General features: G+C 41.7%; 1 protein-coding gene across 5 annotated transcripts in view; it reads right to left on the bottom strand.

The window, feature by feature from the left end:
* The window catches only part of PPP4R4 (protein phosphatase 4 regulatory subunit 4), a 109,268-nt gene that overhangs the window by 33,989 nt on the left and 57,877 nt on the right, over positions 1-17,402 (bottom strand). For all 5 annotated transcript variants that reach the window (XM_054026462.1, XM_054026458.1, XM_054026460.1 and 2 more), the window contains 2 exons: positions 13,677-13,798; positions 341-463 (listed from right to left, as the gene is read on the bottom strand). In XM_054026462.1, coding sequence (XP_053882437.1) covers positions 341-463; positions 13,677-13,798 — 245 coding nt within the window. The remainder of the gene's footprint in view (positions 1-340; positions 464-13,676; positions 13,799-17,402) is intronic.

Below are 17,402 nucleotides of genomic sequence, written 5' to 3'. Positions count from 1 at the left end.
TGTACTGTGTTTGAGGAGACATAGCACAGCATCTAGCACCTTATTACTAATATCATGCCCTATTTTCAAAGGTTTATAGTTTAACCACAACTAACACACTCACTTCAAGATGAAATCTGCAACAAAACTAGGCATCAAAACCAAACAATGAAAGTAGAGAAAATATTAAAAAGAAAAAAGATAATCCAATCTTTATGTTACAGATGGTTTCAGAGTTATTTCTGAATTACTCTGAATTATCATTCCACTTGATAAATGTTGGCTATCTGGACATTTTCTAATCTGTATACCTCACAATACATTGAGTCACTCTGAATTTATAAGAATCATTAAATCATACCATATAGTCCATTACATAGTTTCCCTAAATGGAAAGACAAAGAAACAAGAATCGATTCATCCACTTTGAAGGATTTTTCACAGAATGATTTCACTAAAGGGAGAACAGTTTGACTTCTGTCATCTGAAAAACAAAACAAATGTGTAAAGTTAGTTGTTCATGCTCAATCTCTTGAAGAAGAGCACATGTCCCTTTCATGATAAAAATGTCAAGGTCCTTTAAAGTGCAGCTGGGATTCTTGTTTAGCTGACACTCATATTTTAATTAAGTAAGAGTATGAGTGAAATCTATTTATTTTAATGTAGAAGCTTGTGAGGCCTCTATGGGTCACCTCCCCTTTTCTAGGGAAGGACCCTCATTTGTACAGGATGGGACAACAAAAGCTCTCCAAGCACAGGCTCTGACCTGCAGTGTGTGGGGAAGTGAAGAAGCACACCCATCTTCTCTTCCACCAACACACCTAGTAGCCAAGAGATAGAGGGAGAAGATATATGGTGAGCAAGAGGATAAAGGGAGAGCTTGTCAAGGTGAGACAGGGCAAGTTCTGCTACCTTGGATCTCAAGGTCAGCTAGAAATGAAGCTTTTCAACCTATTGAGCTCCGACCTATTTATCTGCAAGGCTGTGCATAACCTCTGACCACTCTTTAACCCCTTTCCAACAGCCAAAACAGCTGTTGCAGCAATAGTAAGTAAAAAACTTCTGTTTGAAGTGTGAAATTGATAGTCTCAACAGTTTGAAAATAAATCTACTACTGTATCCAATGGTACAAATCATAGAATCATAGAAGATTAGGGTTGGAAGAGACCTCCGGAGGTCATCTAGTCCAATCCCCTGCTCAAAGCAGAACACCAACTAAATCATCCCAGCCAGAGCTTTGTCAAGCTGGGCCTTGAAAACCTCTAAGGATGGAGATTCCACCATCTCCTTAGGTAACCCATTCCAACAAATGCTATCTGTTAAACAATCCAATTGCATTCATTGGTATTCTCCCCAAACTATCTGCTTTTCATTATGTAGCTTTCCATATGGTTTATATGTTGATTATTTTGATAATTCGTCATCAACTCCTTGTTAAGTAAATATTTGCTCCTCTCTTATGTACCAGGAAGATGCAGTAAAGTCAGAAAAACAGGAGTGGGAGTGGGAGCTGTTGTGCAAAATACGGGGCTGCTAATGAAGATAAACAATTGAACAGCTCTGAAGAAAAAAAAAGAATATCACTATGTACAGTACTAACTGGTAAATAATTAACAGTGATTATAACAACTGCTGCATCACACAGACATATTAGGATACTTTTGCATACTCTCTATGGGCCAGGTTTCTGCCCACTTTGATCTTCTGTACCTCTCTGATGGTGAAAAAGCAGTGGAGATTATCTTGAACTGTAGAGCCAGTGTAGCTGGCTCCTATTGCTTTCCTTAACCCAGCAATCTTCAGTATAGGGAACATGGCTGAAAACAGTGCACTTCAATTAACCAAGATGCTCCCATGGAGACAACGCCAATTGTTGCTGGCTAGAATACGTGCAATTCAAGCCTCTCCAGCTTCTGCTGAGGCAAAGCTGGGAAGAGAATGATGGATGCATAACTGGGCCCCCACACTGAGCCAAAGGAACTTAACAGAGAATCTGGCTCTACTTTCCTAAAGATACAGGATCACATACCCATGCATTGTGAGAAAGAATACTGCATTTAAAATATCATTTCAATATTCTTTTCAACAAGTCTTTTCCTGAAAAGCTGAAACATGAACACTGTCACACTCTGTGCCTCAAAGAGACACTCTGTACCCCATATTCTTCATTGGTGATATAATTATCACATGTTCTGTACAAAGTATGCCTTGTGAGGTATCATTTTAAAAGTCTTTATTTGTTGAACATTAATATCCTGTTAAGTTGTATGTGCTATCATTGTATATGAAGTTTCGCTATGTATGTGCCACTGAAACATGTGAGGTTGGGAACACCCACAAGCAGCCTTTCAGGTACAACCATAAAATGCCAATCAACATTGATGGCCCATGGAGAAGAATACAAACACTCACAAGGATTACCCCAGGAACTGTGAACAATGGAAATCTCTCAGAGATAGCACTACACAATGGGAACTGTTTGACTCAGATCACAGCAAAAGATCTTTCCAGCAAGATGGAAGAAGCTATAAAAAGGAGAACTGACATGACCTAGGCCTCACTGCCCATACAACACAACATCTGGAAACACCTAAGGAACAGAGACTGAACTGAGGGAGCAGGGTCCCAGGCAGGAAAGAAGGAAGCCTGCCTGTGTACGGAAGCTTGGTGGACTGTTTGTACTGTCTAACAGGGTGAGACACTGCTTGATTCAAATCCTGTCCAATTTAGAGAACTCAGATTGTTTTTTGATTTATTTCTTATGGTTATCTACTTTGATCTGTTTGCTATTACTTATAAATCACTTAAAATCTATCTTTCTGTAGTTAATAAATCTGTTTTATATTATACCTAAAACAGTGTGGTTTGCTTGAAGTGCGTAGGGAATCTGCTCAGGAACAGGGGCTGGAGCATTGTCCTCTTCACATCGAGGAAGGGGCAGACTGGGTAATAAATTTATACTGGTCAGGCTTTTGACCAGGGCAAGACAGTACAGCTCTGGGGTCCTAGGCTGGGGAGCTGTGAAGAATTGGCTGCAGTCTCTCTATTGTTGTTTCATGCAGCGAATGGCCAATGTAGCTGCAGCTGGGTGTTTCCCTGCCTGTGTGAGTGTCTGTGTGAATACAAGTCCTGGAGGGGATTGTAGCTTGTCACAGCATCACGGAGTTAGAGGAAGCCAGGCTGGTGAGACAGAGGGCTCAGTACCCCAGTTACAGGTTGCACCACAGGGGGAAACCCGTCACAAACACATGCTAAAGAGCCATACAAAACACCTACATTAATTCTGTAATCAGAAGAAAAAGATTTTCACGGTACCAAGCACCTACAGATCTAAGTGATGTCAACAGGCGCTGCTGATCCTCAACACTTAAAATCAATGCCAGAGTATACAGTGCTGTGTATCTATATCATGTTTTATAAAACACAGAACAAGACTGGGTATTGCTTCAATAATTTACTTAGTGTATCTGCCATACATGAGAATAAGATATGTCAAAAATTGCTATGCTCATTTTATTACTACAGACATAAATGGTGCATCCCTGGACCAACCTGGCTCCTTCATCCCAGACAGAATTCCACCAGCATAGGTGCTGGAACTAACAGTGCGGGGGGTGCTGCAGCACCCTCTACCTTGAAGTGATTTCCATTAAATACAGGGTTTACAGTTGATTTAATGGCTCTCAGCACTCCCACTATAAAAATTGTTCCAGCACCCCTGTCCACCAGTCAAGGTCAGATTTCATTTTCATCAGACACTCTGTAGGAGTGCCATTAGCAGAGGCTGCCGAGACAATGGTGCTGACTCAGCATGTCCATCAGCCACTCTGGACACATCCTGCCTGCCGGGCAAGCACTGCCTACTTTTAGAGTGTACTGATTTGTTGCATGGTCCCTGACAGACAGAAGATTGCAAGTATTTGTGCCACTGCAATCCCCCCAGTCTTAATCAGACTTTCTGTCAGCACAGACCCTGGACTGAATCTAGTCAATGGTCTCATTTTTTCTCACTGTTACATCAGTGCAAGCTTTAGAATGTACTTTGAGTAATGGAGAGGAAGCAGGGGAGAGAGAAAAAAAATAAAATCTAGAAACAAAATAGAGACTTTGATCCTCTTATTGCAATGGAAGTGTGGTAGTTAATTATCATTGCGGTTTTATTTTATGGGAATCACTTTTCTACAGGCAAGTACAGGCTGTAAGCATTTGAAAAAAAAAAAGTATCTGGTACTCCTGAGGGAGATGAAAGGCAAGATATTCCTAATGCCCCTCTCCTCCCACACAGCATATATATTTGTTCAGTCTCCTTAGGTTCTGGATAGGATGAAGACCCTCTTTCTTCTCTGGAATAAAGAAATACCAGAAATAGGAGCCTCTCCCTTGAACTCCTATGGTACCTCTTTTATAACTCCGAGATGAAGCAACAAAGGCCACTTTTGTTTGTAGGGCCTCATGAGAAGAGTCCCTGAAGATGGATGGGAAAGGGGAAAGAACGTGACAAACTGGGAAATATCTGTATTTTTTTATGAATATGGTGCATGCCCCTGTATGTTTGTTATGAGTTACTTGCTATGGAGTTAAATAGAAGGGGACAGTTAAAGGGAGAAATGAAATGAACAAGAAATGAAACAGTAGTAAAGACAGGACACCTGGGGTAAACAGCTTCAAAGGAGATAAGATAGCAACGGCTGGGCCATCAATTGGGAAGCAGGTATCTAGCTGACTCCATCCAGGCTAGAATGGTTTACTCTTCCCAGACCAAAACCTAGTATAAAAGGAGATCCTAAACCTTAAAGGTGCGGGCCTCAAGAGGGAGGCAGAGGGGTGAGTGGGTTATCGGCAGACTGAGTTAGACACCTGAACTGAATGAGAGACACAGTGACTGCAGCAAGCGGATTGGCTCTCCTAACCCAGAGATGGGAATATGCTGGACATACCTGAACTACAGATAGAGAGAAGCAACAGAGAGTCCTGTGGCACCTTTAAGACTAACAGATGTATTGGAGCATAAGCTTTGTGGGTGAATACCCACTTCGTCAGACGCGTGTAATGGAAATTTCCAGAGGCAGGTATAAATACGCAGGCAAGAATCAGTCTGGAGATAATGAGGTTAGTTCAATCAGGGAGGGTGAGGTCCTCTGCTAGCAGCTGAGGTGTTAACACCAAGGGAGGAGAAACTGCTTTTGTAGTTAGCAAGCCATTCACAGTCTTCGTTTAATCCTGATCTGATGATGTCAAATTTGCAAATGAACTGAAGCTCAGCAGTTTCTCTTTGGAGTCTGGTCCTGAAGTTTTTTTGCTGCAAGTTGGCTACCTTTACATCTGCTATTGTGTGGCCAGGGAGGTTGAAGTGTTCTCCTACAGATTTTTGTATATTGCTATTCCTGATATCTGACTTGTGTCCATTTATCCTTTTGTGTAGTGACTCTCCAGTTTGGCCAATGTACATAGCAGAGGGGCATTGCTGGCACATGATGGCATATATAACATTGGTGGACGTGCAGGTGAATGAACCGGTGATGTTGCAGCTGATCTGGTTAGGTCCTGTGATGGTGTTGCTGGTGTAGATATATGTGGGCAGAGTTGGCATCGAGGTTTGTTGCATGGATTGGTTCCTGAGTTAGAGTTGTTATGGTGCAGTGTGTGGTTGCTGGTGCGAATATGCTTAAGGTTGGCGGGTTGTCTGTGGGCGAGGACTGGCCTGCCTCCCAAGGTCTGTGAAAGTGAGGAATCATTGTCCAGGATGGGTTGTAGATCACTGATGATGCGTTGGAGAGGTTTAAGCTGAGGACTGTAGGTGATGGCCAGTGGAGTTCTGTTGGTTTATTTCTTGGGCTTGTCTTGTAGCAGGAGGCTTCTGGGTACACGTCTGGCTCTGTTGATTTGTTTCCTTATTTTCTTGTGTGGATATTGTAGTTTTGAGAATGCTTGGTGAAGATCTTGTAGGTGTTGGTCTCTGTCTGAGGTGTTGGAGCAGATGCGGTTGTACTTCAGCGCTTGGCTGTAGACGATGGATCGTGTGGTGTGTTCGGGGTGGAAGCTGGAGGCATGAAGGTAAGCATAGCAGTGGGTGGGTTTTCGGTATAGGGTGGTGTTAACGTGAATGTGGTGTCTAGGAAGTGGACCTCCCGTGTAGATTGGTCCAGGCTGAGGTTGATGGTGGGATGGAAGCTGTTGAAATCGTGGTGGAATTCTTCTAGAGTCTCCTTCCCATGGGTCCAGATGATGAAGATGTCATCAATGTAGCGTAGGTAGAGAAGGGGCGTGAATAGACGAGAGCTGAGGAAGCGTTGTTCCAGGTCAGCCATAAAGATGTTGGCATATTGTAGGGCCATGCGGGTGCCCATGGCGGTGCCATTGGTCTGGAGGTATATATTGTCACCAAATTTGAAATAATTGTGCGTGAGGATAAAGTCACAGAGCTCAGCAACAACTTGTGCTGTATCATCATCACGGATACTGTTCCTGACAGCTTGTATTCCATCTGTGTGTGGGATGTTTGTGTAGAGAGCCTCCACATCCATGGTGGCTAGGATGGTGTTTTCTAGGAGATCACCAATGCATTGTAGTTTTCTCAGGAAATCAGTGGTGTCATGGAGATAGAGAGGTTAAGCCTAGGTAAGGAAATGTGTGTACAGGACTCTTAAGTTAAACCATTTTCCTAACCTTAGGGATGCCGGATGCTTGTACCCAGGAGGCCTGTCTCCGTGCATCCATGAGGAACTTGCAGAATTGTTTTTGCTTCCATCTGGCCTTCCTTTTTAACATTTTTCAATTCTTCCCTACTGTCCTGTCACAGTTTGGTTAAGAAGGTAGTCACTCCCTCCTAGGAAAGAAAATTATATATCATGAACAGAGCCTGACAGTTCATTATATTGAACTGTACTGAGGCAGAGGAATATGCCTAATGCCCAAAGAGATCCAGCTTCTAAGGATCTCTTTCTTTTGGTGCGTCCTTAGTGGTTTTCGATTTTTCTTGTACTTCTGATATCATCAGTGACCTGGATTAGGATGGGCTTATAAATATTTGTAGCCCTTCTATAATACTTGGTACCTATTTTCTACCCTCTTTGATGAAGGAGGGAAAGGGGCCAGGGTCTGCCAAAGTCTCTTCTCTAGTTTGAGTATACCCTCACTAATGGAGAGAGCAATCCTCGCTGGGACTGGTGAGCTCAGGATATCACAGAGTGTTGTTTTTTTCTGGATAACCAATGTATCTATGTCTAGGGTCTCTGCAATGAGGGTCAAAAGTTCCTAAATGTCTGAGATTGTCTGGTGCCAATTTGATTCCTTTGGTGTGGAAGGAGATTGTTGGGGTCTCTCCCTTGCCATGTCCACCTGCTTACAGAGAGGGACATCTGGCTCCAGCATGGGAGCTATAGCTAATGATGTTTCTCCTTCTTTGACATGATAGGTCAAAGGATGATCTGGTGCAAGAAACATGCAAATGTGGTCCTCAGAATAGCCAAGGCAGCATATTGTATGGCCAGGTTGAGGTTTGCCAGCCCACTGGTATTCGTGTTTTATTTGCCCTGACTAGGCAGCTGATAGTACTTCTTGTAGGTTCCTCTTCTGATCACAAGGGAGACAGGTCTCTGCTCGAAGGTGGTGAGAACAAATGGGCTTGGAGAAGATGACAAGCAGAATATTTCCTCAACTGGTGGTGTAGGGAAACCTTGGTGCCAGGGGGAAACTGCACTGAAAATGATCTTGCAACTGAGAATACATCAGGTGGAAATACCACTAGTATGTATCTCAGGATTGCAACAGGTTCAATCTTCAATGCCAGTCCTGATCCTTGTAAGGTGGATGATTTGATGTCAGCACTGAGGTTGGCACCAAGCCACTACTTCTTTGAGTTGTGCCAGTGGTTGAGCTTGTGTGTCCAGCTCTTAAAGCCATAGAGGGCTTAGAGGTTTTGTCTCTGGAAGACTGGTATTTCTGAGCTTCCTTGTGAGATGACCCCAAGGGATGTTCAGAGCTCCATTTCTGCCTGTGCTACATCTGGCCGTGCCTCTTGATGTGTCTTTGGCATTGGTGGTTTGGACACCGGGTCTGTTGGTAATGGGGTTGATGCCAAGAATGCCAGTCCTGACATTCTCACCTCCTTCTTCATTGCCTTTTTCCTGCTGCCAGACTCTGATGTGCGGTGCCTGCTTGAGGAGGCACTAACCAAAATGACTTTTTCAGTTCCAGTTTGGTAGCTGCCACTTCCTACAAGTTGGAAGCAATCCACATAGACTGCACTAACAGATGCAGTTTGAGAGTAGTGTGTCTGAATTTACAGGTTCTGAAGAAAAAGGAGTGGCAAACCAAACACCTGTCCAGGATGTGACTTCCCACCAGGCAGCACAGGCAGTGATTGTGGCCACGTGTAAGCAGAACAAGAATGTCACATCATGGGAAGCCGGGTGCCTCGAAGTCCACCATGATGATGGTGGTTGGAGCAAAGTGCTTGACCCCAGTGTATGGGGGGCAGGGAGTAGTTCATAGAATCATAGACTTTAAAGTCAGAAGGAACCATTATGATCGTCTAGTCTGACCTTCTGCACAATGCAGGCCACAGAATCTCACCCACCCACTCCTGTATCAAATTGTGGTTTAAAGACTTCAAGGTGCAGTGAATCCTCCAGCAAGTGACTCATGTCTCACGCTGCAGAGGAAGGTGAAAATCCCCCAGGGCCTCTGCCAATCTGCCCTGGAGGACCCCAAATATGGCGATCAGCTAAACCCTGAGCATGTGGCCAAGACTCACCAGCCAGACACCCAGGAAAGAATTCACTGTAGTAACTCAGATCCCACCCCATCTAACATCCCATCACAGGCCATTGGGCATATTTACCACTAATAGTCAAAGATCAATTAATTGCCAAAATTAGGCTATCCCATCACACCATCCCTCCATAAACTTATCAAGCTTAGTCTTGAAGCCAGATATGTCTTTTGCCCCCACTGCTCCCCTTGGAAGGCTGTTCCAGAACTTCACTCCTCTGATGGTTAGAAACCTTCATCTAATTTCAAGTCTAAACTTCCTGATGGCCAGTTTATATCCATTATACTGGCACTAGAAAAGGTTCAGAAAAGGGCAACTAAAATGATTAAGGGTTTGGAACGGGTCCCATATGAGGAGAGATTAAAGAGGCTAGGACTCTTCAGCTTGGAAAAGAGGAGACTAAGGGGGGATATGATAGAGGTATATAAAATCATGATTGATGTGGAGAAAGTGGAAAAGGAAAAGTTATTTACTTATTCCCATAATACAAGAACTAGGGGTCATCAAATGAAATTAATAGGCAGCAGGTTTAAAACAAATAAAAGGAAGTTCTTCTCCACGCAGTGCACAGTCAACTTGTGGAACTCCTTACCTGAGGAGGTTCTGTAGTCCTGAAGGCTAGGACTATAACAGAGTTTAAAAGAGAACTGGATAAATTCATGGTGGTTAAGTCCATTAATGGCTATTAGCCAGGATGGGTAAGGAATGGTGTCCCTAGCCTCTGTCTGTCAGAGGGTGGAGATGGATGGCAGGAGAGAGATCACTTGATCATTGCCTGTTAGGTTCACTCCCTCTGGGGCCCCTGGCATTGGCCACTGTCAGTAGACAGGATACTGGGCTAGATGGACCTTTGGTCTGACCCGGTACGGCCTTTCTTATGCCCACATTGGTACTGAGCTTAAATAATTCCTCTCCCTCCCTGGTATTTATCCCTCTGATATATTTATAGAAAGCAATCATATCTCCCCTCAGCCTTCTTTTGGTTAGGCTAAACAAGCCAAGCTCCTTGAGTCTCCTTTCATAAGGCAGGTTTTCCATTCTTCAGATCATCCTAGTAGCCCTTCTCTGTACCTCTTCCAGTTTGAATTCATTCTTCTTAAACATGGGAGACCAGAACTGCACACAGTATTCCAGATGAGGTCTCACCAGTGCCTTGTATAATGGTACTAACACCTCCTTATCTCTACTGGAAATACCTCGCCTGATGCATCCTAAGACCGCATTAGCTTTTTTCACGGTCATATCACATTGGTGGCTCATAGTCATCCTGTGATCAACCAATACTTCGAAGTCCTTCTCCTCCTCTGTTACTTTCAACTGATGCGCCCTCAGCTTATATCAAAAATTCTTGTTATTAATCCCTAAATGCATGACCTTCCACTTTTCACTATTAAGTTTCATCCTATTACTATTATTCCAGTTTACAAGGTCATCCAGATCTTCCTGTATGATATCCTGGTCCTTCTCTGTATTGGCAATACCTCCCAGCTTTGTGTCATTCCCACTTTTTGTGCCAAGGTCAGTAATAAAAAGATTAAATAAGCTTGGTCCCAAAACCGATCCCTGAGGAACTCCACTAGTAACCTCCTTCCAGCCTGACAGTTTACCTTTCATTATGACCCTTTGTAGTCTCCTCTATAACCAGTTCCTTATCCATCTTTCAATTTTCATATTGAGCCCCATGTTTTCCAATTTAGCTAATAATTCCCCATGTAGAATTGTATCAAATGACTTACTGAAATCGAGGTAAATTAGATCCACTTTGTTTCCTTTGTCTAAGAAATCTGTTACCTTCTCAAAGAAGGAAATCAGGTTGGTTTGGCACAATCTACCTTTTGTAAAATCCATGTTGTATTTTGTCCCAATTACCATTGACCTCAATGTTCTTAACTACTTTCTCCTTCAAAAATTTTTCCAAGACCTTGCATACTACAGATGTCAAACTAACAGGCCTGTAGTTACCCGGATCACTTTTTTTTCCCTTTCTTAAAAATAAGAACTATGTTAGCAATTCTCCAGTCATACGGTTATTGAACCTTCCTTTTTCTTTTGAAAAGTATAATTTGATTGTATATTTTTGAAGACAGAAAAAAGAATTGTTCAATTAACTGTTTTCTTTTAAACATTAAAGGTTAGCAAACACTAAAAGAGAGTAACAGATTGTCACTGTTGGGTTCCATCTCGCTGCCACAGGGGATGAAAGGGAACTAAGGAAAGGCTGCACCTGCTCCATTTTTATGCCCTCCTACAGCAGCACAAGATGGCACAGGCACAGCCCCAACAGACACTGCTAGTCAAAAGACTGATCTCATTGCACATGAGGTGCATTCACCTCTACAGTAGGATCCACACTGACACATATTTGAAGAGGAACATTTTCACTTAGAAAAGTTAGATGCCTGCAAGTCACCCGGGCCTGATGAAATGCATCCTAGAATACTCAAGGAGCTAATAGAGGAGGTATCTGAGCCTCTAGCTATTATCTTTGGAAAGTCATGGGAGACGGGAGAGATTCCAGAAGACTGGAAAAGGGCAAATATAGTGCCCATCTATAAAAAGGGAAATAAAAACAACCCAGGAAACTACAGACCAGTTAGTTTAACTTCTGTGCCAGGGAAGATAATGGAGCAAGTAATTAAGGAAATCATCTGCAAACACTTGGAAGGTGGTAAGGTGATAGGGAACAGCCAGCATGGATTTGTGAAGAACAAATCATGTCAAACCAATCTGATAGCTTTCTTCGATAGGATAACGAGCCTTGTGGATAAGGGTGAAGCGGTGGATGTGGTATACCTAGACTTTAGTAAGGCATTTGATACGGTCTCGCATGATATTCTTATCGATAAACTAGGCAAATACAATTTAGATGGGGCTACTATAAGGTGGGTGCATAACTGGCTGGATAACCGTACTCAGAGAGTTGTTATTAATGGTTCCCAATCCTGCTGGAAAGGCGTAACGAGTGGGGTACCGCAGGGGTCTGTTTTGGGACCAGCTCTGTTCAATATCTTCATCAACGACTTAGATATTGGCATAGAAAGTACGCTTATTAAGTTTGCGGATGATACCAAACTGGGAGGGATTGCAACTACTTTGGAGGACAGGGTCATAATTCAAAATGATCTGGACAAATTGGAGAAATGGTCTGAGTTAAACAGGATGAAGTTTAACAAAGACAAATGCAAAGTGCTCCACTTAGGAAGGAAAAATCAATTTCACACATACAGAATGGGAAAAGACTGTCTAGGAAGGAGTACGGCAGAAAGGGATCTAGGGGTTATAGTGGACCACAAGCTAAATATGAGTCAACAGTGTGATGCTGTTGCAAAAAAAGCAAACATGATTCTGGGATATATTAACAGGTGTGTTGTGAGCAAGACACAAGAAGTCATTCTTCCGCTCTACTCTGCTCTGGTTAGGCCTCAGCTGGAGTATTGTGTCCAGTTCTGGGCGCCGCATTTTAAAAAAGATGTGGAGAAATTGGAAAGGGTCCAAAGAAGAGCAACAAGAATGATTAAAGGTCTTGAGAACATGACCTATGAAGGAAGGCTGAAAGAATTGGGTTTGTTTAGTTTGGAAAAGAGAAGACTGAGAGGGGACATGATAGCAGTTTTCAGATATCTAAAAGGGTGTCATAAGGAGGAGGGAGAGAACTTGTTCACCTTAGCCTCTAAGGATAGAACCAGAAACAATGGGTTTAAACTGCAGCAAGGGAGGTCTAGGTTGGACATTAGGAAAAAGTTCCTAACTGTCAGGGTGGTTAAACACTGGAACAAATTGCCTAGGGAGGTTGTGGAATCTCCGTCTCTGGAGATATTTAAGAGTAGGTTAGATAAATGTCTATCAGGGATGGTCTAGACAGTATTTGGTCCTGCCATGCGGGCAGGGGACTGGACTCGATGACCTCTCGAGGTCCCTTCCAGTCCTATAATCTATGAATCTATGAATTTGACTGTGATTTGGTACAAAAATCCATCTGTATCAACATTTGATGTGTCACTTTCCCCATGCAGCAAAACCAAATGTCTTGTCTTCACATTCCAGTTCTGCACAACTCTGCCACTGTCTACACATCTCACCTCCTCCCTTTTTTACTCCTTCTGTCTGATCTTCTCTCTAGTTAATATCCCTTTTAAATCTCCCTATTTTCATCTTTTTGCCTTTCCTTACTAGCCTTTATTCCTTGAATTCACTGCTTTACATTGTGTACCAAATGACTTCGCTGACCTCATTGAAGTTCTCCTAAAACATACTGTTTCTGGTGAATGAGAGGTCATCAACAACAGAAGTGAGTTTAAGGAAAAAATTAAACAATATGCCTACACCATTTTGAACCCATTATCTGTATTACATACCCAACCTGTATTATCTGATTTAGGGCCAGATACTCATAGTGAGTAGTATCTCATTCCTCAAATGCTTCCAATGGAATTAGTGGGAGCACTCAAAGAATAAGGTATTAGCCAACATGAGTAAGGATATCAGAATCTGACCCTGACAACGTAAGCTCCTGGGACAAAGACTATGTATTTCTCCAGATTTTGCACAGTGTTGAGCGCACTTATGGAATTAAATATATAACGATAATTATCCAACATTCCTATCAGCTGCTCTGAAGATTTTATTTAGCCATTTTATACCATCCCCCCAACACAGCATTAGATAATAAGGTGCGACAGCAGGCTCACTCCTACTTGAAAGTTAAGGTGCCCAAAATCAACCAGGGCAAGGACCATGCAAAAATAAAGGAACAAAGTTTTAAATAAAACAAAGTCAGATCCTAATGACATGGACAGAACATGGAAATTTAAGCATAATTTTATCATCATCTACACAATGATAACAATGAAATACAATCAGACAGATTCTATAATCCAGAAAAACTGCTGCAGAATTGGGCTCAGTAGTTCTAAACTGACCTTACCTGCATCAAACATTTCAAGCAGATTAACTAAAGTCTCAAATGCTGCAAGACGCACACTGCTGCCTTCATCTCTCGCTAGTTCTACTAATTCAGGAAGCACTACATTTTTTGTTAGTTCTGTCCTGCAAAGCAAGCAAAATGGTTAGGGAAGACAAATAATGGAACAATGTTTACATAGCATCAAACCCAATCTCACCCAACATAACTTTCTCCTGAAGGCTGTATAGTTACTCTTCAATTTCCTAATTAGGAAAAACTGAAAAAAACTGCAGGAAAACAAAAATTAAAGTAAAAACAAAACAAAACAACCTCCGGAGATTTTGTAGCCAGCTAAAAAACAGACTAAAGTTTAAAATACAAATCATCCCCTCTCATGACTAAAGAAAATTACTTAGCTTATCTCAAATAACAGATTTTTCCAGATTGCACTGTATGTACGAATAGCAAAGAGTTATGATGATTTAATGTGGATCACACAGAAGAGTTCTCTGCAAGAGTATTCAGAAACTCTCACTGCTACAAAAGAGCAAGGTCTTAAATGTAAATGACAAAATATAAGCCATGACTACTGAAGATGCATGGGAATCACTTGTCCTCACTACATAAGATGGCACTGGCCAAAGGTAAGCCCTTCTACATGGAAGGCCTACTGCCATTATCTGGAGGAGTTGTGAGGCTGCCTGACCCAATATCAGTGTTGGATTCTTCAAAGCCAGTTCTAGGGAAGTGAGGGAAGGGGATCCTTCTTTCCCAATTGCTAACAATATCTGTTGAAGGTAGTCTCGGCAACTTGAGTCTCAACATCTGCTACGGATTGGTATATGAAGGGCTGGAATGAGATTTCAATCTTTCATCAATTTGAAGATTGAAGGGGAAGAGACATTTTCATGGCATGGAATTTCATGGAATGAGATCATTTGTACATGAGGTGGTGTGAGCAAAATGGGAGAGAGATCCATTTCCTTGCGCAATGACACTAAAGTGGGGGTAGTCAACATCATTTGGCATGACTGGGAAATTGTTTATGATTATGAAATAATGAGCATCAATAAATGGTAAAAAAAGGAATGATGTCATGCATGGCTGCAATATTTACATAAATGCAATGATATATCTTGTTAGCAGTGCCTTGATTCCACTACTTCTTAAGCCATCCTCAATACAGATCACTGCTACAATTTACTCTCCGTAAATACACACACTCTTAACTAGATCCTGTGAGATTAAAGAGGACAACTGAGGGCATGTCTACACTACATCTTATGTCGGCATCATTTATGTTGCTCAGGGGTGTGAATAAACAACCACCCAGAGCGACATAAATTACATTGACATAATCAGTGTGGTCAGCGCTGTGTCGGCAGAAGAGCTTCTCCTGCGAACATAGCTATCCTCCAGATATGCCAAACCCACAAAACAAAACAAAAAACACCGCAGAAATTGGGCCTCTTTTTGGTTTAATTGGCTTGAGAGTTGCGTGTTGGCTAGTTTTTGGCTTGTAGCTTGTTGCAGCTTGTTGCTTCTTTTTTTTTTTGATCGGCTCCCAGCAAGCAGTGGCAAGGGTAAGCAAGCAGGGGCAAGAAGGAGAGAGCATGTCGGGGTGCACAGTGGGCCCACCTCCCAGACTGCACACCGGAGAGATCTAGTCACATAAAGTGTTGGGGTTCTTAGGGATTGGCTTAGTTTGGCCTTGTTTTGAAATGGGATTAGCTTGATTTTTGGCTTATTGTGAAAGTCGGGGTGCTTATTTACTGCGTGAAAGTTGGCAACTGTGCTATCCTTGTTCGCAGCGGCTGGAGCAGTTAAGCGAACAGGAGAGCTCTCTCCCATCAGCTTACAGCCGCTACATTAGAGAGCTTACAGTGTAGTCTTAGGCATGGAGAAAGCAGGAGAGGGCACCAGGCAGAGATACTCTTAGACATAGAGCACAGCTTACAGATACACATACACAAGCAATAAAGGAGGTGGGGGAAGAGAGAAAGAAACCGCTGTTCACCAGTTGCTAATTATTTATGAAATGTTATTCCTTCTTTATTAAACCGCCTTTGTGGAGATTGTTAGCCACTAGCGACGCTGTTATCTCTCACCAATTGGCTTTGGTGTAGAATCTATCACTTTAGGCAAACTTCAGTTTTTCCATTTATAGTGTATTTGTGTTCCTGCCTGGGCTAAAAATGAAACCACAAGATGATGAACTTTTCTTCATTTCCTTTCTCAGAGTATGATTTTGTAATACAAGAGCAAGCCATTTTTGATACCAAAGAGAACAGCATTTTTCCTTCTTCAGCCTCACTTAACGTACTGGCCTTGAACTTTTTTTGTGGGGGAAGAGAAGGTAAAGGTCCATATTTTCCTTCTCTCCTTTTCATCGGGACCTATTATAGCTAACTTGGATTTAAAAGAAAAGAATGAAAATAAATCTTCTACACTTTTCCATATATCCTCGTACTTCTTTTATGTCACTTTATAGGAGCCACTTTTTGCCTCCACAAAAAAGGTATTATCAACTTTATTTTTTGCCTCCTCTCTACAGGTTGTCACAGCAAGTGAGAGATTCTGAAAGTGTGATATAGCACTGTAGTGTCATACATTTTAATAAATAAAACAGATTATTTGATGGACTTTGTTACATGTTGCCGTGTAACCTTTCCACACATACCATAAATCAGAATTAGTTTTACTGATATTAGATTATTTTATAATCCACCCTCCCACAAAGGAAATAACATTTTACAATAGTGTGTGTCACTTATACATTATTGTCAACACCAGATGCATCATAATGGCATCGTACCTGCTCATGGAGCCAAAGAAATTCAGTGAGAAAATTACTGGAAACAATAGATTGAATCCCAAAGGAAAGAAATATCAACGAACAGGTGGAAGGGTCCATTAAGAAGGAAATAAGTGAACATATGGTCAGGAGTGGGGGGTAAAAATGCAATCCAAATGAGACCCAGGAAGGCAGGGAGAAAGAGAGAAAATGAAATCACAAGCTGATGGGGAACAGGAAGAAAGCTGAAACAGACATTTCCAAAATGTGTTTCTGTGGATTTCCATTTCGAAACCATTAAAGATATACTTAATTTTTGACAAAGATTTAAAACAAATATGACAACTAGAAAAAAGAATCAGTTGTTTATAAATTTGTGATAAAAGCATGTCATTTCCAAAAGATGATGCAGCTACCAATGTGCGGTACCAATCCGTACATTTTCCATGCAATTTTTACTCTTAATACATATACATATATTGATATATAACATAATCAGAGTGGACTATAATAAAATGATCTTAAAATTTACATTCTGTATTGAGATAGACAAAGTGGGTAAGGTAATATTTTTTACTGGCCCAACTTCTATTGGCGGAAGAGACAAGGTTCAAGCTTCACAGAGCTCTTCTTCAGGTCTGGAAAAGGTAAGTAGAGTGTCATAGCAAAATACAAATTGGGATAGATTGTTAAGCATAAAGCATTAATGCTTGTTGCAAGAAACCACTTAAAAATTAAGTGACCAATTAATGCTTAAAAGCTTATCTTTTCCACCAGCAGAAGCTGGTCCAATAAAATATATTAAAACAAAATGTATTTTAATATAAAACATCGTAACTATTTACTTATGCTAAACTGTCTTTTGGGGTGGAGGGAGGTAAGGGAATAACACAGGACCTGATCACTTAAGCAAGTGAGTAATTTGAATAAGCTCAATGTCTTCTAAAGTTACT

Source organism: Malaclemys terrapin, chromosome 4 (assembly GCF_027887155.1).
Source record: "Malaclemys terrapin pileata isolate rMalTer1 chromosome 4, rMalTer1.hap1, whole genome shotgun sequence".
NCBI lineage: Eukaryota > Metazoa > Chordata > Testudines > Emydidae > Malaclemys > Malaclemys terrapin.
Note: the sequence above shows the minus strand (reverse complement) of the source record. Positions and strands in the feature narration are given on the sequence as shown.